Source organism: Notamacropus eugenii, chromosome 6, assembly GCF_028372415.1.
Source record: "Notamacropus eugenii isolate mMacEug1 chromosome 6, mMacEug1.pri_v2, whole genome shotgun sequence".
NCBI lineage: Eukaryota > Metazoa > Chordata > Mammalia > Diprotodontia > Macropodidae > Notamacropus > Notamacropus eugenii.
Window position 1 is genome coordinate 316,548,188 of NC_092877.1, and position 26,687 is coordinate 316,574,874.

At 45.6% G+C, this 26,687-nt stretch overlaps 1 protein-coding gene and 1 long non-coding RNA gene across 18 annotated transcripts in view; one reads left to right on the forward strand and one right to left on the reverse strand.

Annotated features, from left to right (window-relative positions):
• Positions 1-26,687, reverse strand: part of TNS1 (tensin 1) — a 316,581-nt gene that overhangs the window by 214,342 nt on the left and 75,552 nt on the right. For 15 of the 17 annotated variants that reach the window (XM_072617751.1, XM_072617750.1, XM_072617741.1 and 12 more), the window contains exon 3: positions 16,385-16,422. The exons of 1 other annotated variant lie outside the window; for it this stretch is intronic. In XM_072617751.1, the coding sequence (XP_072473852.1) occupies positions 16,385-16,422 (38 nt within the window). Of the gene's footprint in view, positions 1-16,384; positions 16,423-16,606; positions 16,629-26,687 lie in introns of those variants that run through there. One more of the 17 variants, XM_072617748.1, reaches the window with a different exon arrangement.
• On the forward strand, positions 17-12,243 carry LOC140509802 (uncharacterized). Its single transcript, XR_011968924.1, has 3 exons — positions 17-710; positions 4,134-4,298; positions 11,642-12,243. It is a non-coding gene; the product is annotated as an uncharacterized lncRNA (long non-coding RNA).

A 26,687-nucleotide genomic window follows, 5' to 3' on the forward strand; every position in this document is an offset into this window, starting at 1 on the left:
CCACTAACTGTAAGACCTTGTAAGGATAATTAGCCTTTTTTCAGCTTCACTTTTCTCATCTGTTAAATGAGAGGGTCAGACTAGATAAAGACCCTTCCAAATCAAATATTCTGTTCTCTATTTTAGGGTTCTTCTGGTGCCAACATGCCATGGTTCTCCTCTAGGCAGAGCAGTCTCCTTTCTTTATACTCTATGATTCCGTCAACTTTCTATTATTCTATTTCCTAAGATTCTCCATTCTAATTTGTCTCTAATATTCTATGATTCTCTTCCAGGTAGATCAGTCTCCTTTCCCTATACTCTGTGATTCGAAGACTACTATCATTCTGTATCCTAAAATCCTCCATTCTGAGCTTCTGTCTCCAACATTCTACGATTCTCTTGTAGGCAGGGCAGTCTCCTTCCTTGAAGATCTCTAAAGCTCTCCTACCTCCAGATTGTTAAGTTATCTGAAAACAGAAAGCTGGGTGAAACAGCCTCAGTTCAAGGAGTGTGTGATTCTATTTTTAAAAATTCATTGGAATTTATAGTGTTCCTCTCTGCCTCCCTTATTTGGAGAAATTTCCAGGAAGACTTGAACTCCTGGGTCCTTAAAGACTTGGGCATCCTTGCTAATGGATTTTTTCTCCTTTAAGCTCCACCCTGGTGATTTTCTTTGAGATGTTACTCAAAGGTTCAAATGGAGCAGACAGAAGGTATGCAGTTGCTGGGTGAGTATCCAAGCACCCCCTTCTCTCTCTGTTTGTCACCTGTTCTTTGCCTTGACTTCCCTCTACACACAATAAGCTCTCCTCATCTTTTCTGACCTTCAGCTTTTATCCTCCTGACTCTTTCCTCCTTAGCACCTTCTTCTCCATCATCCTGTCTCTATTAAGCACCCTCCCATCAGTCCCAGACAGGGTCAGTTGCCTTTTTCTCTCTTCCTCCTTCCCTTCCTATTTCAAATCTTTCTTCTGCGGCCATTGTCGCCAAAAAGATTTCCCTTTACTACAGACAAACTTCCAGGTAACATCCCATCTCCCACTAACTAGAATCCTCCACACACACACACACACACACACACACACACACACACACACACACACACAACTGCCTTACCCCACCCCACCCCCAGCACTCACTGTCAGTGCTGGACCTGTCTAAAGGTGAAAGTGGGTCCACAAAAACTCTGTGTTCCTAACAGTGCCTGGCAGGGTCCCTGTGAGTGTTTATTTTGAGTGCCATAAGGCATCTGGCTAATAATAACACATTCCTGGGGAGGAGATAAGCAGCACCCAAACATCCCCGGCACGCTCCTGGACACAATGTCTCACCCCTGTGGATTTTACCCACCCACAGAGCTGGCTGGGGGACAGAGGGGGTAGAGGGCATTGAGGTGGAGAGGAGAACCAGATGCTGGCACCAAAGAAGACATGGCCAGACTGAATTCATTGCCACTACCCCCTGCCCTGCTTTGCATTACTGAGGAGTCCCAAAACCTCACTGTTCCATATTGTTTCCTCCAAGTAGATCTGGGAAGAGGGGTGCTGCTCCACTCAAGGAACCTACTTATTTTCAGAATGATTACACCCCCAATGGGGAATGAGTGGGCACATGGACCCTCAGTCCATCCATGATCGTGTACACACACACACACACACACACACACTTTGCAACTGTGTGACCTCAAGCAGGTCAATTCTTTTCCTTGTATGTCCACTTTTTCTTCTGTAAGATGAAGGGAGTTGTTCCTCACAACAATCCTGCAGGTATTATCTTCATTTTACAGCTGAGGAAACTGAGGCCCCAGAAAAGTAAGTTATTGTGACCACAGTAAGTGATTTACTGACCTGGGACCACAACTGCAGAGTGTCCTGGCTCCTAATCCATTGGGATTTCCCCTATACCATCCTACCTTCCAGAGGTTCCCCCAAACAAAGACACTTTCCTAGGTTGAAAAAAGTTGAATTTGGTAACAAAGCCAGAAGATCAGCTGAAAGAACTGAGTACATTTATCCTGCAGAAGAGAAGACTGAGGAATGAAGAAGTGGAAGAGGACATAATAACATGTCTTAAACTATTTGAGGGGCAGCCACATGGATTGGACTTGTCCTTTCAGGAGCCAGAAGGCAGAACCAGGAGCAGTGGGTAGAAGTGGCTAAAAGATCAACCTCAGATTGACATCAGAAGAAACATCTTAACAATTGGAGCTTCTCAAAGTAGGACTGGCTGCTTTGAGAGATGGTGCAATCCCCCTCCTTGAAGGACTTCAGCAGAGGCTGGGCAATCACTTGCCAAATGTTTTAGTCAAGACCCCCTTCTGAGTATCGGGTTAAATTAGAGGGTCGCTGTGGTCCCTTCCAGCTCTCAGATTTTGTTATTCTGAAAATGGGGTTAAAATCTGTGCAATCAATCTATTTCACAAACCATAACGTTGAGACTCAGAGAGGGAACATTTAACTCTATACACTTTCAGGACCTTCAGGCAAAACACAAAGGAAAGAACACAAACTCACATTACACCAAGCAAGAGAAAGAGATCTAAGGGAGGAGAGAGGGGATGGGGTGGGATGGGAATTTCGCAGACAGACGAATACAGTATTAAAGAGACTTCAGAGGGGCCCTGGCCTAACTAGTAAGGCAAAGAAGGAGTCAGAACCTTGGCTGGCCATGAAAGCACTAGGAGACAAGGGAGGATGGGGCATTGAGGGGAGAGCAGTCGGAAGAGAGAGTGAGTCTGTTCCCAGTAGGACCTTCACTCCCTTTGTGCCCTGCCTGCCTGACCCTGGCTTGGTCAGCTGGTCGGGATTCCCATAGCTGTTATAACTCCTCAGTGGACTCTGGATCTACTAAGCAATCCCTAGCTCTGGGCAAGCAGAAGAGCCTTACATGGACATTTCAGGGACATGATATTTCTAAGATGAGCCAGCAAGGAAGAGGATGAAACAAGCTGCTCTTTTCTGCCTGTCCCTTCCCACATGCCTTCTGTGCCCCATCCCACAGTTCTCAAAAAGAGGGTCATCTTCCCAGATCAGTACCCCTCCTGCTTCCACTTCCTTGTTTAGGTCACGGAGCAAAGTCAGGAGCTGGGAGAAGAAGCCTACTGAGTATGCAGAGGAGTAGTTTGGGAGAAAAGGTTGAGGAAGGGGAGGGAAATAAGAGAAGGGATGGTGTAGGATGGAGAAGACTCACAACCCACAGTCCTTCACATTCTCATCAGACTAAGCACCCCCACCCCCACCCAGCTACAGCTATTAGAAAAATAAATACATAAATGGATAATGTGAACGAGAGAGACAGAGAGAGACAGACGGGAGAGGGGGGCAGCATATAGGAAATCAATCAATTAATCAACATTTATTAAGTGCCTACTATGTGCCAGGGAGGGATATGAGACATGATAAAGGTAGAAATGAAGATCTGATAGAAAAAAATAAATACACAAGACAGAGGCTGGAGGGTAACTAAAGAGATTAATAATAACCAAACAACAATAGTTATGTAGGTAGGAACAAAGACGCGTAGATAAGGCTACATAGAAAACTTGATCAGATTCCAAAAAAGAACAAAAACAAGGAAAAGCTTGGAAACTAAACCCTGGAAGGACTGGGGATGATTCAGCCCAAGAAGAGAAGGTTGTGGGAGGGAAATGAGGGGAAGGGCTGTTACCAAATATGGATTTAACATCTCTGCAGCATTATTAAACAGAAGATAGTAAAAGATGAAAAATGGCCACAGCAAGAAATGAAACTTTGTATACTAGCAATGCAAAGAATCTTAGGTCCACAGGCCCACAGCCTGAAAAATGACCAAAGAAGACTCTGACGTGTCCGCTCTGGAGCCAGAAGGCAGGGATTGGTGGGATGACATCTGGAGAGTGCTGCTCATCTGAGGATTCTAATTTTATGATTCTTAGAACACAGAAACATCTTCTACTGGAGGTTATGAGTCAAAGAAAGGAATGAAAAAAGGAAATTGGAGCATTCCACCTCCTCCTCCCTTGACCCCCACCATCTTTTTTTGGACCAAGGCTGTTTAGGCAGAGAAAAGGGATAACCCCGAGAGTGTTCAGTCAGCCCAAGAATTCTAATCTCCCAAGATTTCTGCTCTCCTCACCTTGCTTCTCCCTCCCTGGCTGTGTTCCTTATTCTCAGGACCTAGACTAGAGAACAAGGAGAGGGAGATCAGAACCACTGTCCAGCTAAGCAGAGGTCAGAAATTTCAACGATCATCATCGCTAAGCAAGTCTAACTGAAAGAAACAGGGGATGGGCCCAGGGAACAGAACAGGACAACAGGAGACCCAGAGGCAGAGACGGGGTAAGTAAAAGGGTTTCAACATCTTCCTCTCCAGGAATGCAAGGGGGAGGGGGGAGAGATGGGGGATATTGTAGAGGGGAGATGCCTAGTCGCTGAGGTCATGCCCTATTCCTAGCCCCAGCCGCTTGGGCATTGCTAATGTAAGCAGTGGCCAGGCTTCCAGGGACTGGGGGGTTGAGTGTTTATCATCCTCACGTGGAAGGGGGCAGGGGTTGCAGGCAAACCAGGGCCAGTGTAAGGAGGCTAGAGACAGCAGGAAGAGGAGCAAATACAGAGGGGAGACCCCAGTGGTGGGCACCTGAGAACCCCTCTACCAACACAGTTCTCCAAATACAGGGTGGATGCTTATATCCCTTTTCCTCCACCACACACACACACACACACACACACACACACACACACACACACACACATTCTGCATTCTGCCCACGGATAGAAATAGAACGTGAGTTTTTTCTGAAGTTCAAGAGTCAGAGAGACCGGCAGTTAGGGTTCATGGGTGTGAGATACTGGGGGAGGAAGGGTAGAGGGGGGAACAGATGTGTTTGTTGTTACACAGAAGAGTAAATGCTACCTCTTACTAGAAGGCAGACCAACAAGGACAACTACTGTGCAAGAAAATGGGGTTCTCTTTCCCATTCTCTATGCCTTGGTATGCCATCAGGGGTCCAAAAAGGACTGGCCCTCCCCCTGGCCAAACAAAGTTCATCTATTCTTAAAAGATCTCCAGAGAAGGAGATGATCAGACTTCTCTGGGGCACCTGTTCCAAAGTTCCCTGTGGCTTATCACCAGGAAGCTGATATCCTGAGAGCTTGCCAAACTCACTCTTGTGGAAGTTTTAGGTCTAAAGGCTCTTGAGTTATTCTCATTGGAGCTGAAAAGGTTCTGGCCAACCTTCTATGCAATAAAACACCACAGACTTGAAGTTTCATGGAGGCAGGGACTGTGCCTGTTATAAACTCTATATGCCCTTCATCCCCTATCACAGTGTGGTCTTTGTAAACATTTGCCCTCTCACATGAGTCCCCGTCCCTGTCAATGCCTTGGTTTCCCTTTGTGAAAAACTAAAACACAATCCATATCCTCAAACTCCAAATTTCATAGGATGAGAGGATCAAAGAATTTTGACCTAGAAGATACCTTAGAAATCGTTTATATTTAAAATACCCTGAGGCTCAGAGAAATTAAGAAACATGTAGCTCCTTCAGCTCTGTGGGAAAAGTTGAGAAGGTTCTCCCTCACCCTATCTGCTCCATCACTTTGAAGTGACCCTGGTCTTACAAACTTCCTCCTTCCTCATCCCAGTTTAGAGACCCCCTTCCTGCTTGGGTCTGAGTACAATTATTCTGACTGATCATTTTAGAAGTCTGAAAGAGGAATAACTAGAACTCCTCTCCCTGCCATCCCCTCCTCCCCCCTTGCACACACTACAGAGGGGAAGGAAAGGAAGCCCCAGAGCCATCTTAAGAGGAGAGGGGAGCTCAGGGCCTCTTTTCCCACTCCCTGGGCAGCTCCAGACATTCTGTTTCTAACCCGAGGAGTGGGAATCACAGTAGCCTCTCTTTAGATGGTTCTAAAATCCATGTTTAGAACCATGTTAGATGGTTCTAAAATCTCCATAATCAGAGAGCTCCCATCCCTTTCCACTGTTGGGACAGTTCGAAACCTCCTTCTCCATGATGCCGACTTCAAGGGGGACTCAAATAAGATAAAAAAATGTAAAAGTGCTTTGTAAAAATAAAAGGTTATATAAATACAACCTATTATTACATGCAGATTATTTTTGCAGATGGACAATGAGCTGGGCCTAGAATTGAATAGGAGGAAGAGAGTAGGGCTGTACTGCATGCATGTGGGAAATTGCACACTGATTTCAACAATCCCAAGCTGCTCCCTGACACAAAAACCCATGCTTTTGATACCAATGGACTCCCAGTGGTGCAAGTCATGGAATGCCAGAACAGCCAAAGAATCAAAATCATGGCTCACCCAAACAGCAATGGATCGATCTAAAGTGGACATGAGGAGCCTTCACCAATGATCCACAGAGAAGAAATGGCACAAGAGACAACATCCACTAACTGTAGGGTCAGAAAAGGAGGCAGGGACTGCACCTTTTCTAAACTGTATACATCCTTCATCCCCTATGACAATGTGTTCTCTGTAAACATAGAGAGTGAAGGATAATACATAGACAGCCTCAATGTTGCTTGGACACCCTTGGGACATTAAAAGACCAAAAGTAAAGAAAAGGCCCCCATCATTTTACAGACCAGAAAACTGAGTCAAGCCTAGAGAGGTCACACACGTAATAAATGACACCTGGAGGATTTGAAATCAGACTCAGAATTTCAGTTGGAGTCTCAGGGACCATCCCATCCAAAGCATGCTTAGACAGGAATCCCCTCCTCACTACGTCCACCAAGTGATCTTCCAACCTTGCTTGAAGACTATCAATGACATGGAACCTACTATGTTCCTGCAGTAGAGCATTCCATAGATCGTGATCTGGAGGGATTGTGGCAGGACGTAAGTAGGACAAAGTATGGATGAATTCCAATCTGTAGCCATAGAAGGGAGAACCATATTGATTAAATCGGAATTCTCCGGAGTATTGGAATATCACTGTTTGCTGGGCTTCCTCGAGTAACTCAGCCCTCTCAAAGACTCTATTTCTTCATCTGGAAATAGGGATAAATACTTGCACTAGCCAACTCTCAAATTTTACCATAAGACTCAAATGATAGCGCAGACAGAAAAATATCTGAAGGACAATCACAAGCAAGAGGGATTGTTTCAGCCTGTTCTGCTTGATGCTAGGAGACAGAACTAAGAACAAGGGGAAGAAATTGCAAGGGGGGGAATATTAAAAAAGAACAGCCAATAAGACAAAAGGGATTGTAGGGTAGCACTGTATGTACATGAAGAAGGTATTCATCTTTTTGGAAATTCATGAGGCTGATGGGCGGGGGGAGTTTGGTGTAGAGCATTTGGGGAAGGGAGGAAGGAAGGGAGGGATGGAAATAAAGGAAGAAAGAAGGAAATGAAGGAAAGGAGGGAAGGAAAAAAGAAGGAAGGGAAGGAAAAAAGAAGGAAGGGAAGGAAAAAGGAGGAAAGAAGAGGAGAGGAGAGAGGAGAGGAGGGAAGGAAAAAAGAAAAAGAAGGAAGGGAAGAAAAAAGGAGGAAAGAAGAGGAGGACAGAGGAAAGGAGAGGAGAGGAGAGGAAGCGAAAGGAAACGAAAGGAAACGAAAGGAAAGGAAGGGAAATTTAGGCTTGATGTAGGAAAAAACCTCCTCACAATTGGAGTTATCCAAAAGTGGAATGAGTTGCACCCAGAAGTAGTGGGTTGCTGTCCCTAAAGGTCTTTGAAGTGAATGGTCACTTGCTGGAGATGTTGGAATGGGGAATCTAGGTTAGGTACAGGTTATACTGAGTGCTCACTGAAGGCCCTTCCAACTGAGATTCTACAATTCTGTGAAAGTGTTTACTTAATTTCAAATCCCCAACTCTGTCACTTACTACCTTATCAAAGGTAAGTCATTCACCCTCTCTGGGCTAGTATCAGTTTCTCCAGATGTAAAATAAGCTTGGATGAGATCATCTCTAAAATCTCTTCCAACTCTAAGTCTGTGAGCACATAAATGTATGGGATTCTTATTAGAACAGGATTCAGGCAGCGTAGCCTCTAGAGAGTACATGTAATTTTTTTTTTGATGGAGGAGCTTTCATCATGCCCCTCAGATGACATTTTAACAGACTATTACCTCCTCAGTGCAAGGCCAGTCTGGGTGCTCAGACATTCACTCAGTGCACAGGTCTGACACCTTCCACTTTAATGCCTGGTTCAGCTTTGGAGGAAGCAGGCCAGGGGGGTTAATAGGTGACTTGGCTCTCTGCTTGACTGCACCCCAAGGACGCACACCCCTCCACTCCTAATGACCCCCTGCTAACATCCCTCAGGCTTCACAGCCCCACCTCAGGCCACCCAGAGCAGAGTCAATGATCAGCCAAGTAGGGAGGACAAAGGAAGGAAAAAATTCACAGAGGCAGCAAAAGTCCAGGAATGAGGAAAACAAGGAGACCAGTTCTGGAGGAGAATGGGGAGATTTAGAAATATGAGTGGATGAGGCAGTCATATCTCTGTGAGTGAGGGGTGAGGTGTATGGGCACCCATCATCATGCTGGTCTGTACAAGAAAGGCAAATGGAGACCATCACCCATTACTGTGAAACTTCTCTGCATTGAACGTTATTTATTATTGGGGGATGTCTGGAGGCCAATTTATTGGAAAAAGAGGGGTCCAACAGAGGTGTCCCAGGGCTAGATTGTTACTGCAGGGATATTAAGAAATTTATAAGGATGACTGGTTCTTTCATCTTCTAGAGTAGCCAAGATCCTGGACAGGGGAGAAGGCTATGCTCTCACATCCAAATAAAAGACATTCTAGAGTGATCATCTTTATCTTCCCTCAGTCAAATCACTTAACCTGAGTCTCAGTTTTCTCATCTATAAAACAGGGATAAAATAAAGCAATACTTGCACTGCCTACCTCACCAAGCTGTTATGAGACAAACGCTTGGTAAATGTTATTCCTCCCTTTCGCCTCCCTAACACAGAGATGCACAGAACACAAAGAGAGTGCCTCCTAGGATGAACAATTTCTTTCCCCAAGAGCTGCTGGCAAGGGAGGGGGAGGTATAACTGCTCATTAAAGATATCCAACCAAAAGAGGAAGTAGCCACCAGGATGACCCCAGTAACCAGCTCCACAAGGGGTTGGGAGTGGAAGAAGAAGTGGGGGAAGGGGTGGAATTTGCTACCCTAGCCACGGATCCATAAGCCTCAAACTTGTAGCCAAAGTCGAGTAGGAGTCAAGCATCTGAACACCTCGGGCAAGGTTGGAGAGATTATGCACAGCATGCATATGTCACCGTGTGTCAGTCTGCCTAAGGCTTAGAGCCTTCACTACAGCACCTGGGAACTGATATATCACAAAATAAACACATGGGGAATGTGATTTTCTAGCATTAAGGATATGTGCACTTATGAGATGTCATACTAAAATATCTATTATTGTGCCCCCCACTACACACCTGACCCCACAAGGTTCACTAACTAGATGACCCCAAGGACAGGGCTCTGGCTGTGGCAGAAATTGGTGTGAGAAGACATTCGAGCCAAGCAATGTTTGCTCATGGGCTCTCTCTCAGGTCAGATTCTTCTTAGAGAGCCTGGTCTGACTATTCCTCAAATAGTAGGATGGCAGAATTTAGGGCTGGAAGGGCTAGAGGCTACAGATTATATAGTCCAACTGCCTCATTTTACAGATGAGAAAATTGAGGTCCAGAGAGGTTAGGTGCCTTGCCTTTGGTCACACCCCCAACTATTTCTTGTCTAGCGGGAATCAAAAAAAAAAAAACAAAAACTATCGAGTTTGAGAGAAGCCACTATGGGGCCAAGACATCCCTGTCCCCGAAACTTCCTCTCCTCCTCAATCAGAGAAAGGAAAATAGTCCCTCAGGTGCTGGGGAGTAAATCAAGATCCTAAGAGGTTATAAAGTAGGAAGATGAGTGTATAATATATTTGTATTTGTGCGTACACACTCCTTGCCTTTGCCACTCTACCCTCCTTCTGGAGAAGAGGGTGATGTCTAGGCTACCGGGGGGGTTACCAAGAACCTCAGTCCTCTTTCCACTAAGCCAGCCTGATTCTGCTTGAACTAGGGCCCAGAAGAATGCCACCAGCCATGTGCCACTCTACCCATGTGCCTCGTGGCCACAGAGAGCCCTCCCATACCACTGCCCCCTGCCCTTCCCTGCTCCCCCACCCAAACAGACCCACAGCCTTCTCACACGCTCCCTCACACTTCTCAGTGGGAATTCTGGGACCTTTGTTTCCTCAAACATATTTCACCATGTTTCGTGTTTCAACATGATCTTGGGGATTTGTCTTCCTTCTTTCCTTCCCGTACACTTTGCCTTGGTTTGGTTCTCCATTGCTTTATCGTCTCCCTGTTTTGTCTTCCTACCCCCCACCTCCCTCTTTTTTTAAACTCCAGCGGGTCTCTCAGATACAGCAAAACCCCCATGTGATGTTTACACAGCCCCAGAGTCAGAAATGCTGAAAAATATGAGACCTTTTCGAGCTGCATTCCTTGGGAATGAGAAGCCACTCACAGCTCAGACGTCACCCTCTCCTCTAGAAGTGGGGCGGAGCAGCAGGGGCGAGGGAGGTGTGTGCACAAATACAGACCATGCTGTACATTCATCTTCCTATCCTACAACAACCTTGAGGTGTTGCTTTGCTCCCCAACACCTGAGGAACCATTTTCCTTTCTCTGATGGAGGAGGAGAGGGAGTTTTGGCAGGTTAGGGGAAGGAGAAATCAATCCCACACTGGTAGAATTTATGGTTTCTCTCAAGTCGTTTAGTTTTTTTTACCTCCCCACTAAACAGGAAACAGTTTCCTCTTGGAGGTCCCCAGTCTAAGCCATACCACCCCACCAACTGCAATAAAAACAGGACCCCCCCCAAAAAAAGATAGAAGCATCTTCAGAGACATGAGCCTTCATCATTAATCAGCAGGTATCCACATGGATGCAGTTCATTCACTACTCTATCACGCATCTTTTTTCTCTCCTAGCTAATAGGTTCTATTCCTAGCATTATCTCTCTTGAGTTATCAGCCAGGTTAAGGAAACTCAGAGAAAAAAAAAAAAGAGAAGTTAGGGGAAGAAGCAAATTAAGAGGCTTCCAAGGCTCTATTTATTAGGTAAGGGGACAATTACACTAGCTATTTTTTAATTTCAATGATGATAGAACAAGGACCTTCTTAAACCACAGCAGCAGAGTTCAGGCACAAGGGAGAGCATCCTAAAAGTGAGGAAATTCTTCCTTATTTTACAAGCATCACATTACACAAAGTGCCATGCAACCGCAAATTGAGACAAAAATGTGAGTTACTATAAGATGGTGGAAGTCACCCGATCATAAGTATTAAGCACCTACTATGTGCTACTACTACTGTACTAGGTCTTGACAAAGAAAATGACCTGACCAACATGGTCCCCGCCCTCTAAAAGCCGTGATGCTGGGAGATAAAGATACGATTTATTTTGGAGTCTTTTTGTTTGGTCCTGGGTTTTTTTTTCCTTCATTTTAGAATGGGGTATTAGAGGGAGGCAGGGGATTTGTGCAAGCAACAGAGCTTGATCCATACTGCCCCAGGCAAGCTTCGCTGTAACACCGCTCATCCCCAGGACCTAGCTCCACAGCCATCAGTGGCAAAGTTCCCTGAAGTCCACAACTAAACTCTCTTTTTCCTTTATTACTTGCTGCATAGATTAAAAGACTATGTGAAAAATAAAGAAGAAAGAAAAGGCTAAGAGAAGATTGAATACGTGTCTGAGATGCAGGGAAAGACAAATAAGGAGGAGATGATTTTAGAGTGATGAAAGATGAGTTTGCATGTATCGTTTCTTTTCTTTTCAAGTCTCAGCACCAAAATAAAATCCGTCTGGAAAAGAATGAACAGGCGGCTGCTGTAGTGCCTTTATTATCTTTTGTCTTTCTTTGGGGTTGGCAGCCCCAGCTCAAGAGAAGTGAAAGAGAAAAACCAAGGGAAAAGCAAAGTGAGAGGACACTGGATAAAGGGGTAAATGTCTTCCTTTTCCTCACTCCTCACTCATTCCTGGGGCAAGCAGCTGTAGGAGTCTTTCATTTAACTCTCTGTCTGCCCTGGCATGAAGAGGGGGTGTTTCAAGATAAGAGGAGAAAAAAAAAAAAGGTGGGGAAGAATTGGGAAAAATGTTTTTCTTAATATTCTTCTCAAAATGTTTTTGAAGAAAGAGTGTGGAAATGGCTGGAGGAGGATAGATAAAGATGGAGCAATAAATACAGTCGATACGTCAGGCGTAAGGGATGATGTAGTACACTGATTAACAGACTGAGAGAAGAAAGATTTGAGTTCAAGTTCTGACCTATTCATACTATAAGAGTTATCCTCTCAATGCCTCCAGGCATCTCCCTGACTAAGAATTACTTTCTAATTCCACACTAATTAAATAATAGGTCAAAACAAACAAAAAAAGTCTTATACAAATAAAAAAATTATAATCAACCCTATTTACATAGCACTTCAATGTTTACAGTGTACTTTCCTCAGAATAACTATGTACTTAGTATCCCCATTCTCACACTCATTTTACAGAGGAGAAAAGGGAGTCTCAGAGAATCTAAATGACTTGTCTACAGTCAGAAAAGCCCTTAGTAAGTGTCTGAGTCGGGATTCAAATCCAAGCCTTGTGACTCCTAAGGTTTGCTGAAACAGGCTAGGAAAAATAGAAATCTTTAACCAGTTAGGTATGCCTATCAACTACTCATAGAGGCTGGTGCAGTTTGGAGATGAGAATAAGGATAAGATGCTGGAATACGAAACAGAAGGAGGCCAGGAAACCTCTTTTGCTGAAGATGAATGGTTGGGAAATGGGATAAGATCAGTGTAGGCGTTATTATAACTATACACATACACACACATAACTAATAATTTAAAGACTCAGGGATTCTCTGTTAATTTCTCAGTCACATCTATCCTAATCGACAAGACTCTCCCTATTGCCCTCCATGACCTTCCTCTGACCACCTCCCACCATTCCCTTATTTCTGCCAGGGCAGGACCAGGAAGACACAGAAGACAAAAAGAAACTTAGAGACAGATTTGTGGGGGAAATAGGACCAAACTGGGATCCAAGGCCTTGCCTTTGAATCCCAGCTCTGTTGGGCAAGTCACTTCAACTCTCTTGGCCTCAATTTCCTCACCTGTCAAACTAGGTGATTGGATGAGATGATATCCAAGATTCTTTCCAATTATTATGTGACCTACCTAAGATTTCTAAAGATGGGAGACATTGCTGTAGGGGCAAGAGACATTCCCCAAATAGGGACTGAGTTAAAGGTGAGACTTGGGGGAGAGAGAGAGCATGGAATACCATTCAGAGAGAAGCAAGGAGACAATGTGGTATGAGTGCTGAAGACCAGGATTTAGAAATCTGAACACCTCTGTTTAACTCCATCTCTGCTAGTTATGAACTGGGTGAACCTGAGCAAAAGCTTACTGGTTTGGTGCCTAAAGAATCTGAGTTCAGATCTCAGCTTTACTACTTATTATCCATATGCCCTTAGACAAAACTTTGCCTGTGGGCCTCAGTTTCCTCATGTGCAAGATGAAGTGGCTGGATCAGAGAATCTCCAAGGTTCCTTCCAACTGTTATGTTGGACATATATATTACATGTTCCTCATTTGAGGCTAGACTAAGAGATCTAACACTTCTAGAAACTATGATCTAAGTCTTTGCCATTGCTTATTTCTCTCTTATCCACTGTCATTCCTTCTAAGACCCATCCCTTCACATATGCACTTAAAGCGTAGGCTCAAATTTCTGTACCCTAGCTGGTGGTACCAGGTTGGGTCCAAGTTCTTGCCTTCTCAAAAAATCCTAAAACATGGACCGCCTACTACAATTAAACCAGGCAGCGCAGTAGAAAGGAAGGAAAGCGGTATAAGTCTGCACAGATATCATTTCCAATTCTGTACACTTCCAGGCTCTGTGACTCAGTTTCCCTTTGGATGGCATAGGGCTGAATCCTAGAGACAGCTTTGTGGTGGAGGGGGGTAGATGTGGCAGAATTCAATTTGGGGAGTTTCCATGGGATGGGTTATAATCATGGACTTAGAAGAGGTGGTGAAAGTGGGCTGAAATGATAGTATAGTGGATAATAATAACAGTAATAATATTAGCTTATATTGACATGACAGTATACAAAGTACTCTGCTCACAAATCCTATGGTACAGAAAGTGCAAGTATAATGAATCCTCTCTTTTACAGATGAGGAAACTGGGTTACTGAGAGGCACCGAGATTTGTCCAGTCATATAAGAGGCTCAGGGGCTTGGACTTTCTACTCTTTCCATCATGCAGCAGCCATTGGGGAGAAATCACTAGAAACGAAGGGTAACACTGGGCTGAATGAGAAAGGGACAGTTTTTCCTCTCCTTAACCAGAAAACCCTCAGAAAAGGAAATACAGTTTTCAAAATGAAAAAACTCTTTTCCCCAAAAAGATACTCACTTCCTCTAAACTTTCTGGACAGGACTAAGTTCCAGAGACAAGGATAAACACTGGAGGGTCTTCTCTGACTAGGGAGTTCTAAGAAATGTTTTAAGAGTTCTAAGACACTGGTTCTAAGAGCCAGGCCCCAAACACAGAGCATTAAGGGTTCATCCTCTGAAAGTGAAAAAAAAAGTTAGAGTGGCTTAAAAGAACTATGGCTTCTGAAAATAAATTTGTCAAACAGGGTAGAACTCAGAAAACTACTGGGTCTGGTTTCCTAGGAGAGAATGGCCCTTGAAAGCATGCCATGTGTCTGTGTGACTGTTGGTCTGTTGGTCTGTCCCTCTCCAGGTACCTCCTCCAGCCAATAACTATATACTCAGACTCTTCTGCTTTTCCTGGATGTTCCGACCTCTCACTGTCTTCCTTTAGCTTCACCTGCATCTATGCCACTGCTGAGATGGGAGGGGGAGGGAAGAAAGGAGAAGAAAATGTAGGAATAGATCAGAAGAAAAAAAAATCTTCCTGTGATTAGAGAGTAGCAGGAGGAAAGTGGGGTGTGGCTGGAAAGGATAGAAAGTGAGTGACAGGACAGGGACCTTGGGATGGCTGGGATATCATCATAAAGTCAAGAGAAACAGGTGCAGCCAGCTTCAACAAGGGTGATTAGTTTGGAGAGATAAGACAAACAGGAAGATCCTAACGCTGAAAGAAAAAGTGTTCTGAAAGGACAGGAGAAAAGAGGAACACGTTAAGAGAAATGAGAGACACATTCCTACTTCCGAATGAGAAGGAAAGGGCTGGGCAGTGAAAGTTGAGAACTGAGGGGCACATTCTCTTCTGAGCATGAGAAGTGCCAGCAACTGAGTCCACACCTGCCCAGTACAGCTCTCTGAAATGCCTTATTACTTCCCCCTTCCTATAAATCTCCACTCACCATATTCTTGGGGGCAGGCTCCCACTTTGGACGGTAAGTGAGGCTTGCACCTGGCTTGGGGTGGTCAAGGGAAGGGATGGGGCCGGAGAGAGTGGTGAAACGTTACAGAAAGATTTCCTTCCAAGCTACCCTAAATGCCATAATCCATCTCCCTGTCAGCACCTTCCCAGTATCACCACTATCATCACTTCAGAGAGACAAACAGCTAGTCCATCAATCCCTCCTGTCTCAGACCTGAGGAGATGGGAAATAGGGGAGCTGTCAACCTAGCTGGAAAACAGACCCCTTCCCTCTTCTCCTGCCTCACACTCCAAGTTTCTAACCCCACTGAATAGGCCTCCTTTATGTTGTAGGGAAACTGAGGACCTCTGATATGGTGACTGGAACAAAGTTCAAATCAGAGCAGGATAAGGTCAAAGGGTTTTACAATGCCCACCCACTTATCACCCACCCTCCCTCCCATTTAGTCTCTCTGCTCCCCACATCTGAGTTTTTGAAGCCTAGGTTGACCCAAACTGGCACCTGGGGGGTGGGGGTGGGGAGAGGGCACTCAACAGGATCCATTTCTACTTAAAAGAGGTGCCACTTACCTTCTGACCATTTTCCCCCAGCCCAACCCTCCAGTAGCAAACGTGGAGAAATACCACCTCAAGAGCCTCCCTCCATCTCCCCTTCCCTTGGCGCCCCCTCCCCCAATAGCAAACAACCCAGGCACTGCTCCCCCCGGCCTCCAGTTACGGTTCTCCCTCCCCCCAGTCACTGCCTCCGGCCACAGAGCCGGCCCGCCCTCCAACGCCAGGAGCAGCTAGGAAGCCCCCCAGCCTCTGGGCCGCTGCCAGCCTCCAATGCAGTGGCCTTCACCTTGACCCCCTGGTCCTCACTCCCCCTCTCATCCCCGGGCCGCTTAGCATAAACAAAGGAAGGAGGGGGGCGGCCTGGGCACCGCCCCCGGCGCCTGCCTCCGTCTCCCCCAGAGTCCAGAGAAAGCCAGCCCAGCCCTCTCCCCAAGAATTCGCCTCTGGCCGCCTGGCCCCCTTACCTTGGCCTCGCATTTCCGATGACAGGAGAAGCTGCAGACTGCAAGAGAGCGAGACACAGAAGGAAAGTTTGTAGCCGCGAGCTATGAAATGGAAACTCAGAAGAAATCTCCTCCCACCCTCGCCCGCAATGCCGAGAGCAGGAGGGAGGGGAGCGCGGAGCGCGGAGTGGGGAGGGGGCCCGGGGAAGAATGAATGAAGAAGGGTGGCTTGTCGGAACTCACCCCCGAGGAGCCCGGGACCGTGGGGACGATCACAGACCCCGCAGGCGGACAAGCCCCATGCCAGGAGCAGCTTAGGGAGCTGCGAGCGCCCTGGCAGCGGCGACTGCTGCTGCTGCTGCTGCTGGGGGAGGGGGCCCAGCTTCCCACGCTGGCCGGGGGCCAGAAGCAGAGGTGGCCGAGGGCCTCAGGTATGGGGCCCGCCCCCTACCCACGCCCCCCCACCCCCCGCCGCCGGGACCACAGACCGCCCGCAGCTGCCCACCTCCCAGCCACTCCACCATCTCGGGTTCACACTATCCCCCGGCCCGCCAGCCGGTCCAGAACTGCCCCGAGATCCCACTCCTCTCTCAGTTCTCCCTCTCCCCTTCTCCATCTCCTCTAGGGGCTCGACTTGGCTGGGAGAAAATCCAGGCACAGCAGAGAAACTTAAAGTTCAAGGTGCTCTCAGCACTTACACCCAGCCAGCCCCCTCCAAGAGACCCAAGGACAGACCTAGGAGACACACTCCACACACAGTCACACGAGATACCCATAGGTAGGCACCTGGACACAGACTGAGAGGCACATGCACGCTGGGCCGCTGCCCCACAGCACACTCATACACATACAGGTCTCTCTTTCCACCCTCCCACTGCCAGAAGCAGGAATCAAATTTCCTAGCGGGTTCCCTTCTGCCTGGAATGTCCCCAGCCCACCCTGGGCCCCCAGCCCCCACCCCCAGTTCCTTGAGGGCCCAGCCCCACAGCCCAGTTGTTCAGCAAAGGCATTTTGTCATTCTTCCGCTCCTTCTAGGCTCAGGAGTGGAGAGGTGAGGTTTACTGTCTTGGCTGTTTGGTGTTGGTAGAGCTGGAATCCAAGGGAGATGGAAACAGAAATGGAGATATTGTGGAATGGGAGACTGCTGCCCCAGCTAAGGTGAGCCCTCAGAAACCAATCAATCCTCAATCCTCTTCCCAGGAGCTTCCTAAGGAGCTCCTAAGCCCCCCTGTGGGTCTACACCTCGGTCTCAGTTTGGCTTATCATACCCTTCTGGGAAAGTTCGCTTCACTTCTCTTTAAAATTTTTGTCTTCTTGTTACATCACAATTATTTTTATGTATACTCCTCCTTGTCCCCCTCCCCACCCCATTCCATAACCCTCCCCATTAGCAAATCAAACGAGTCAGACAAAACTAGCTAATACACCAACTGTCTGTTCACATATGACATCTGGAGTCATTTGACAGCTGGAGTCAGTCACCTGACCTCTGGTCATTACACTTATCTTGAATTAAGTGGTTTTTCTGTGATGTTGTTAGTTTACAATATTGCAGTTACTGTGCATATTGTCCACCTAGTTCTGCTCATCTTCCCTGTTCATGCAAGTTTTCCTGGGTTTTTTTCCAGAATTCTTCAAATTCATCTTTTTTATGACACATGAGCTATGTTCCTATTACTAGCTTTGTGACCCCATCCAGGTCATTTCTCTTTTTCTCATGTTTAAAATGAAGAGAAAAATAGCATCTACTTTGATCTTGAGGATCAAATGAAACAATAGGTGAGTGCAAAATACTCTGTACACCTCTAAAACCTACTTTAAATCTTTTATTTATTTATTTCTCTTTTTGGTTTCATTCTCCCTCCCCCCAAAAAAAGCATTCTGTGGATATTTTGGTTTCTTGTTGTCTTTGGTTTCTGTAGGGTAAATATCCAGTAGTGGGTCAAAGGGTTTGAATTTTTCTCAACTAATTCCAAATTTTTCTCAAGTAATTCCAAATTATTTTCCAGAATAATTGGGTCAATTCACAGCCCCAACAATAACTTATTGGTGTGCTTGATTTCCCACACTCTTGAGCACTGACAATTTCCATCTTTTAGTATCTTGGCCAATTTAAGGGGGAAAACATGAAACCTCAGAGTTATTTTAATTTGCATGTCTTTTATCATGAATGATCTGGAGTTACTTTCCCATAAAGTTACAGATAGTTTGTTGTTGTTGAGTAGTTTTTTTTTCAGTCATGTCCTACTCTTTGGGACTCTATTTGGGGTTTTCTTGGCAAAGATACTGTAATGGTTTGGCATTTCCTTCTCCAACTCATTTTACAGATGAGAAAACTGAGACAAATAAGGTGAAGTGACTTGCCCAGGGTCGCACAGCTGGTAAGTGTCTGAGACTGGATTTGAACTCAGGCATGGTACTGTATCCACTGCATCACCGAGCTATAAATAGATACTTTACATTTCTTCTCATGAGAATGTCATGTCCTTTGTTCAAGTCCTTGGCCCACTTTATGTATTGGGGAATGGCTCTCAGTCTTCTACATCGATATCCCTCTCTCCCCTTCTTCAGGGGCCAGCACTAGGGCTTTGGTTTCTCTGTATTGTCCGAAGGAAGAGGAGAGAAGAAAGGCTGGAGTTGGGTGTAACCTGGAAGGGTGTAACCAGGACCTAACCCTGGCCCTAGTCCCTATCCTCCAACAGCTATTTCCCAGCTTATGTCCAGTTTCGGTGACTCAGCTCTGCAACTGGCCAACATCCTATACTGCTGAGCAAGGTTTTCCCGACCCCACTGCACCATCCTTGCCCTGCCTACTACTTAGTTCTTCGCCATCCCCTTGCCACTCCAAAGCATGCCTCAGAACTCCCTTCCCTCCACCACCCCTCCCCTATCCCCAGCGCTTAAACTTCTCTTTCTGACCCGGGCAGGCTTAGTGACTAAGTCCCTCTCTCTGGGTGTGGAGTGGAGGAAATAAAAAAGGATCCTAGAGTCTTCCTAGACAGGCAGACCATCCTGTCTCTCCCCTTGCCTTCCCCTTTCCCCTAATCTAGACTAAGAAGGAGGAGGGCTCGCCTGTTCTGGGAGATTGCTAAAGAAGTGGTAGCTGCTTTATTTTCCTTCAGTCTTCTATTTCTTCACATCCCTGAGAGTCAGGAGGTTCTCTCTGATGTCTGATTTGCAAATATAGGATCATAGAATTTAGAACTTGAAAACACATCAGACACCATTTTAGCCCAGTTCCTTCATGTAACAGATGTAGAAACTGAGGCTTAGCCTGAGGAAAGAATTTGGCCAAGTCACCCTAGTGGAGCTGGGATTTGAACCCCAAACCTCTGTCTGATTCCAGCACCACACTGACTCTTGCCTCCCGCTCCACTCTGCTGCCCTACGCTGGCCCACAGCATTCAGGGCACCATTCGAAGCAAACATCTATAATGCTGAGCTAGCAAAACAATGTGATGGTATCTAGAAGCCTGTCCTGAAAGACCTGAAACACCAAGGGAGAAGTCAACACCACCAGTGATCCATCCAAGAGAACACAGGCTGCCTGATTCCAACTGGCCTGCTGCTCCCCAGGGAACCCACCACCCGGGACCCTGAGGGGTCAGATTAATTGGAGTCTGAGGTTCGGGTTCCAGGGATGAGAGGCATGACCAGGCATCCAACCATTCTGTTATTTCTTCAACAAACAGTTATAAACAACTACTGTTTATGGAGCTCTGTGCTGGATGCTGAGATGAGGCCAGAATGTCTTGGCTCAGCATACCTTATCCCCCTTCATTCTAGGGTCATCCCTCTTTTGATGATTTCCTGTATGTAGCTTTTTTGTACATAGTTGTTTGCCTATTATCTCCTCTATTAGACTGGGAACCCCTTGAGATCAGTGATTATCTTTTACCTTTCTTTGTATCTGAAGCAATTAGCACAATGCCTGGCACATGGCAGCAGCAGGTGTCAAAGTGGATAGAGTGATGGCCCTGGAGTAATCCAGCCTCAGATACTAGCTATATGCTCCTGGGCAAATCACTTAATCCTGTTTGTTTCAGTTTCTTCATCTGGAAAATGGGGATAATTAGAGCAGCATCTACTTGCCAGGGCTGTGCAAGGATCAAATGAGATAATATTTTTTTAAAAAAATGTTTAGCACAGTGTCTGGCACATAGTAGGCACTATGTAAATACTTATTCCCTACCTACCCAGAGTTAGTAGTAGAAACCAAAAGTAGGAAAAGAAGCCAGCCAGCCACCCCCAGATCACGAGTTCCTTGTACTCATTCCTCTAGAGCCAGCCCCACAGTACACACATCAGCCATCCAGTCTTGGGGCCCTGCATCTCCAGCACTCCACCCAACGACAGTGGGCCAGAGAGGATCCTGGCAACCCTTGATTAAGGCACTCAACCTAACTGCACAAGCTGTGAATCTAGCCCTCTTCTGCCCATTCATTCACTGGCTCATTTGTCCTACTTTGCACCATAATCACACACCAGCCATTCTTCCTTTTCCCTCCTTTTCCATCAGAATTACTACCACTTCTGCCTCTTTCAAGAATGGAGAAAGCCCAGGGTGTCCTGACACCACCACGGCCACCCCCATCATCACACATTTATTAAGTGCTCACTATGTACTACTCACTGGAAGAACAGATGCTGAAATTGAAGCTCAAATACTATGGCCACACAATAAGAAGACAGGACTCACTGGAAAAGATCCTGATATTGGGAAGAATTGAAGGTCAAAGGAGAAGGGGATGGCAGAGGGTGAGATGGATAGATGTCATGGAAACAACGAACAAGAGCATGGATAGACTTCGAGAGATAGTGGAGGACGCAGAGGCATGTCGTGCTATGGTCCATAGGGTCAGAAAGAGTGGGACATGACTGAACGACAAAAAATACCACATGCCAGTCACTGTGCTAACCACCACCTTCTAAACACTTATTTGAAAAATCATAAATACTGGTAGAGAAACACAAAACAGATCTGCCCTCCCCCTAACTTCTGCAGTCTTTTTGATAGCCCCTCCTCTCAATTCCCAAGGCTCCCAATCACCTCTGACTCCCTTCTCTGCACCCACTGAATCAGTTGACAAGCCCTGTAGATTCTACCTCTCCAATGCAGCTGGCATCTGTTCCTTCTCTACTCTCATCTGCAGTGGGAAGAGGACCAGGGGCAAACTCTAATGCTTGTCCTTATCTGCTAGGTGGTAAGGCAGAGAGAGCACAGGATAGAATCAGGAAGACGAGTTCAAATCCAGCTTCAGATACTTACTAGCTATGTGACCCCTGGCAAGTCATTTAACCTCTGCCTCAGTTTCTTCATCTGTAAAATGGAGATAGAGACAGCACCCTCCTCCCAGAGTGGTGAAGATCAAATGAAATCATATTTGTAAAGTGCTTAAAACAATGCCATTACATAGAAGATGTACTTCCCTCCCCCCCTCCTCTAGCCTGGACTGTTGAAATAGTCTTCCAATTGTGCTTTCTGAGTGGCAGCATAGTGTATTATTGGGCATGGAGTGAGACAAAACCAGAGTTTGAATCCTGCCCTGCTATTTACCAGCTTCAATGACCCTGAGAAATCCCTTTAACCCCCTAAGCCTCCACCTGTAAAATCTTGATAATAATGCCATCTTCCCAACCTCGAAGGATCCTGGTGAAGAACCAATGAGAATAATACACGCCAAGAACTTTGCAAACCTTAAGGCATTCTACACACCTATCAGTCATAATGAATCTGTTCTCTTCTACCCATCCTTTCACACCAGCTGAATCACCATCCTTAATTAACGCCACATTCACATCACTCTTGTATTCAAAAATCTTTCCTCATTCTCCATCCCCTACATGTGATATAAAGTATAAAGTGCTGAGGCTGGCCCTTAAGGCCTGTCATTATTTGGCTTCCATCTACCTCAATCATCTTATCTCCTAGCACTCCCATTCATGGGCTAGACAAACCCAACTCCTCTCCCTTCTCCGTTCTCACTCCAAACTTTCCCAATCTGCCTACCCAGACATCTGAGCTTGTAATGGGTTCTTCTCAAACAGTCATCTGCATGAGTTCCCCTTCCTTCAACGTCTTCAAACAGATGCTGGAAAACTATTTATCAGCTATGGTCTGGTGGCGATTCCTTTCCAACAGCGATTGGACTACATGGCCAAAGAGGTGAGTCTCTAACAAATCTCACATTCTGTGATTCTACAATCTTCTGAAGTCTCTCCCTCCATCCAAGGTCCAATTCAGGAGCCACCCCCTGCATGAATCCTCTCCTGCCTGTTTCCCTATCCCAATGTGAAACTGACCTTTTCCCTCCTTATATCTCTCATAATACTTTTCCTGGACTTCTCCTTTGCTCTCTACCACCCATCCCCATATCACAGTTTTTATTTGTGTATATTGTTGTTCAGTCATTTCAGTCATGTCTGACTCTTCATGATGCCATTTGAGATTTTCTTGGCAGAGATACAGGAGAGGTTTGCCATTTCCTTCTCCAATTTATTTTACAGATGAGGAAACTGAGGCAAACAGGGTTAAGTGACTTTTTTGCCCAAGGTCACACAGCTAGTAAGTGAGTCCACATTTGAACTTAGGTCTTCCTACCTCTTAGCCTGAAGTCCTATCCACTGGTCACCTAACTGCTCCTTATTTGTGTATACTGTCCCTTTATTAGATGGTAAACTAGTTTAGAAGAGAAGCTATACTGTGCCTTTGTACTTTCAGGCCTAAGACAGAAACATTTAATAAATGTTGGGTGAATTCATCCAAGATTCTTCTTCCCTTCAAGGATGTGGCTTATAAAAGGGGGAAGAGGTTCAGTGGTATTCCCTCTATGAAAACCTCAGAGATCTAGGGAATACCCATTTTGGGAAGGAACTCCGGAAGACCCTTCTCAAACCAACCACTGGGTTACACAAGTTCATCACCCCCATGATAACATGCCAGGCCCAAGCATGGACACAAGCATGTTCAGATGATCCTAGGGCTTGGGCTGCAAGGTTGGGGTTGGGGGTGGCTTAGTGCAACCTCCTCTTTTTACAAACGAAGAAACTAGAACTCAGAGAGGAAAAAACACTTGTCCACAGCTACAAAGCTAGTAAGGAAGGCTGAGAGCCCACGTTCAAGCTCAGGTTGTCCAATTTTAGATCCAGAGCTCTTTGAGTCAAAACCCAAATAAAACAAAGTTCTTATCCTAGGAATCCTAAGTAGACCCTGAGAAGTCCAGAACAACTGGTAAATCAATGTGCTCTGCTGTAATAAAGTGTTCAACAGTAAATAAACAAGACCCTTGGAAAGCTGGAGAACAATGAGAGAAAAACAGAGAGGAGACCCCAGGTCAGTCCACCCCATCCCACCTGTCCCCTCCCTTTTCTTTCTCCTTCTCTTTCTCCTCTCTTTCCCCTCCCTTTCCCTTCTCCTTTCTCTCCCTTCTCCTCCTCTCCCCTGTCCTTTCCTCCTCTATTCTCATCTCTCCTTCCACCTCTCCTCTCCTCTCTCCTCTTTGTTCTCTCTACTTCTTCTTCCCTCACTTCTCTCCTCTTTCCTCCCCTTCCCTTGGGATTCTGCCCGAAATGACCCCTCAAGCATACACTCTCAGGTAATATTGCAACTTCACAGCCCTTAGCTCATCAGCTGGGCTGCCACATGTTTTGTCTTTGGTCGTGGGGGTTGGGGGGTTGGGGGGGGGGAGCTGATTTCCTGCCTCCTGGGAACACAGGAAGCCTGTATTGTTGGAACCTAAATGGCCCTTTCCTCCTCAGTTCAACCATCGGAAAATGAGCAAATAGCTGGCTTGCACCTGATTCCACAGATAACAGGAGGCTTGGCTCAACCCTGTCCTTTCCCCAGGGTCCCACTGTCCCAGAGCATGGAACGACACAGCTTCTCTGCCCCTTCCTCCTTCTTTGGTCTTGAGGCATCCTCTCCAAGGCCCCTGTCACTCCTGGGAAACAGAATACCACTAACTTGTCTATGGTTAGCCAAATGGGGAAGGAGGCTGGGAGTGGATACTATATAGTTCTCTTCCAAAACTCTCAATATTGTCATTGAATAAAAACACATATAGACACTTCATGGCTTAACTCCAAACCAGCCTTGTTGGGAGGGCCTCACACACTGTCACTCGTGGGTAAAATTCTGGCCCTTCTCAGCCTGTAGGGAGATGGCGGTTGGTTAAATGATCTCTCTGGTTCCCTCTAGCTCCCATATTCTGTAAACTATTACAGAGGCCGCTCACCCTATAGACCCAGGGGAAAGGGAAGGGAGGTGGGTCAGAGGTTCTAAAAATCCCATGTAAACTGAGCACTGTCTTCATGTTGCCTAAATAAATAGGATACATGCCTCAGTATAACAAATAATTAAGCATATCTTCTGCAAAGTGAATAAAAAAGAGAATGTGTCTCACATATGGGATACATCCGATCAATGTATCTCACACATATGCATATGATTATTGTTCAAATGTCTGTAGATACTATTGATCAATAAAATACAAAACCACTTGAAAACACTGTTAAATTCAGAGTAGGTTTTCTTTTATTATGCACTTTTTTCACTAATAGATGATACAATAGAGAGGGAGTGTGTCCTAATGGATAGGACGCTTTGGGGCCAGGAGGACCTCGGTTCAAGCCCCTCCTCTAACATATACTGGTTGTGTGGCCCTGGCCAATTTACTGAACCTCTCAATGCTCTAGGTGACTTGCTAAGACTATAAGCTGAAGAGAAGTAAAAAGCATTTCCTTACCTGAGAAGCTTCTTCCTCCCCTATATAAATGAAATCACTGGTCCAGCCCCTCTCCTGAATGAGATATCACACTGTGTGAGTGAGGCAGATTGGGGGAGAGGATGTAATGTTTAAAAATAATCCTCCATTCACCAACCCTGGGTTTGAGTCAGACTTCCAGTGATGTGTAGGATGCTTAGGAGGGACCAGCCCCATGCCAGGATTTCCCTACTATTCAGTCATAGGATCCCCTCCTTCAAAAGAAAGGAAGATATGAATGTAGCCAGACTGGACCAAATGAATGGATTCCCTCCTCCTATCTCACAGGACTTGCAAGAACAAAATACAACAGTAAATGTAAAACTTTTTGCAAAACTTTAAAGCTTATAAAAATGTCAAATGCTATTATTTTCATTTTTTTTTTAATTCTTACCCAGCCCTGGTATTTTTGGGAACTAGAATGTGAACTAAAGGGAAGATAAAATTAATTCCATGCTGGACCTAAACCTAGCACCAGACTTGAACTTGAAGAACAGGAGATAAGTCCGCTTTCTAAGGGGGTTTCCATAAGATAAAAGCTAAAGCAAGGGGGAAACTGAGGCTCATGTACCTCCAGGGATGCCCAAGCATCTTCATTCTCCAACGAGGACCAGGAGCTGTTAACTAGAAGAGCCCTGAATTTGCACTCAGAAGATAAAAATCACACTCCCCAAATCCTGAGAGGTCTAATCCAACCTTCAGTTTATAGATGGGGAAACACTTCAGTGACTTACCCAAGGTCACATAGTTACTAATGAACATTTCAAATCTGAGATCATAAGAATAATAGCTAGCATTTAAATAGTGTTTTGAGGTTTACAAAACATTTTATAGATGTCATCTCACTGGATTCTCACCATAAGCCCGTAAGAAGAGCGCTATTATAATCCTCATTTTATGAAAGAGACGAGAAAGTTTTATGTGACTTATTCAGGGACACACAGCTAGCACCAATTACAATAACAGTCACTGTAACAAATAGCAATTTAAATTCACAAAGGGCTTTACGAATATTGACTCATTTTATCCTCCCAATAACACCGAGAAGTAGATTACCACCATTTTACAGATGAGGAAACTGAGGGAGATGGTGGTGAAGTGACTTGACCAAGGACACACAGCTAGAAAGTATCTGAGATTGAATTTGAACTCACATCTTTCTGGACCTGGAACTTCAGGTCCAACATTTTATCCACTGAGCCACCAGCTATGAGCCAGAAAACGCAGACTTCAGTCACAACTCTGTCACTTATTTCCCTGAGAATGTAAGGACCCTTATGCCAGGCACCAAAGAAGTCTAAAGTCCTGATCTTGAACTCCAAACAACTATAAGTCATTATCTAATTCTTCCCTCCCTCCCTCCCTTCCTTCTTTTTTTCTTTCTTTCCTTTCTCCTTCCTTCTCCCTCCCTTCTTCCCTCCCTTCTCTTCCCTCCTTCCTGTCTCCTTCTTTCTCTCCTTCCTTCCTTCTTCCCTTTTTCCTTTCCTTCCTCTCTCTCTTCCTTCCTCCCTTTCTTCTCTCCCTGCCTTTCTTCTTTCCTTCCCCTCATCCTCCCTTCCGTC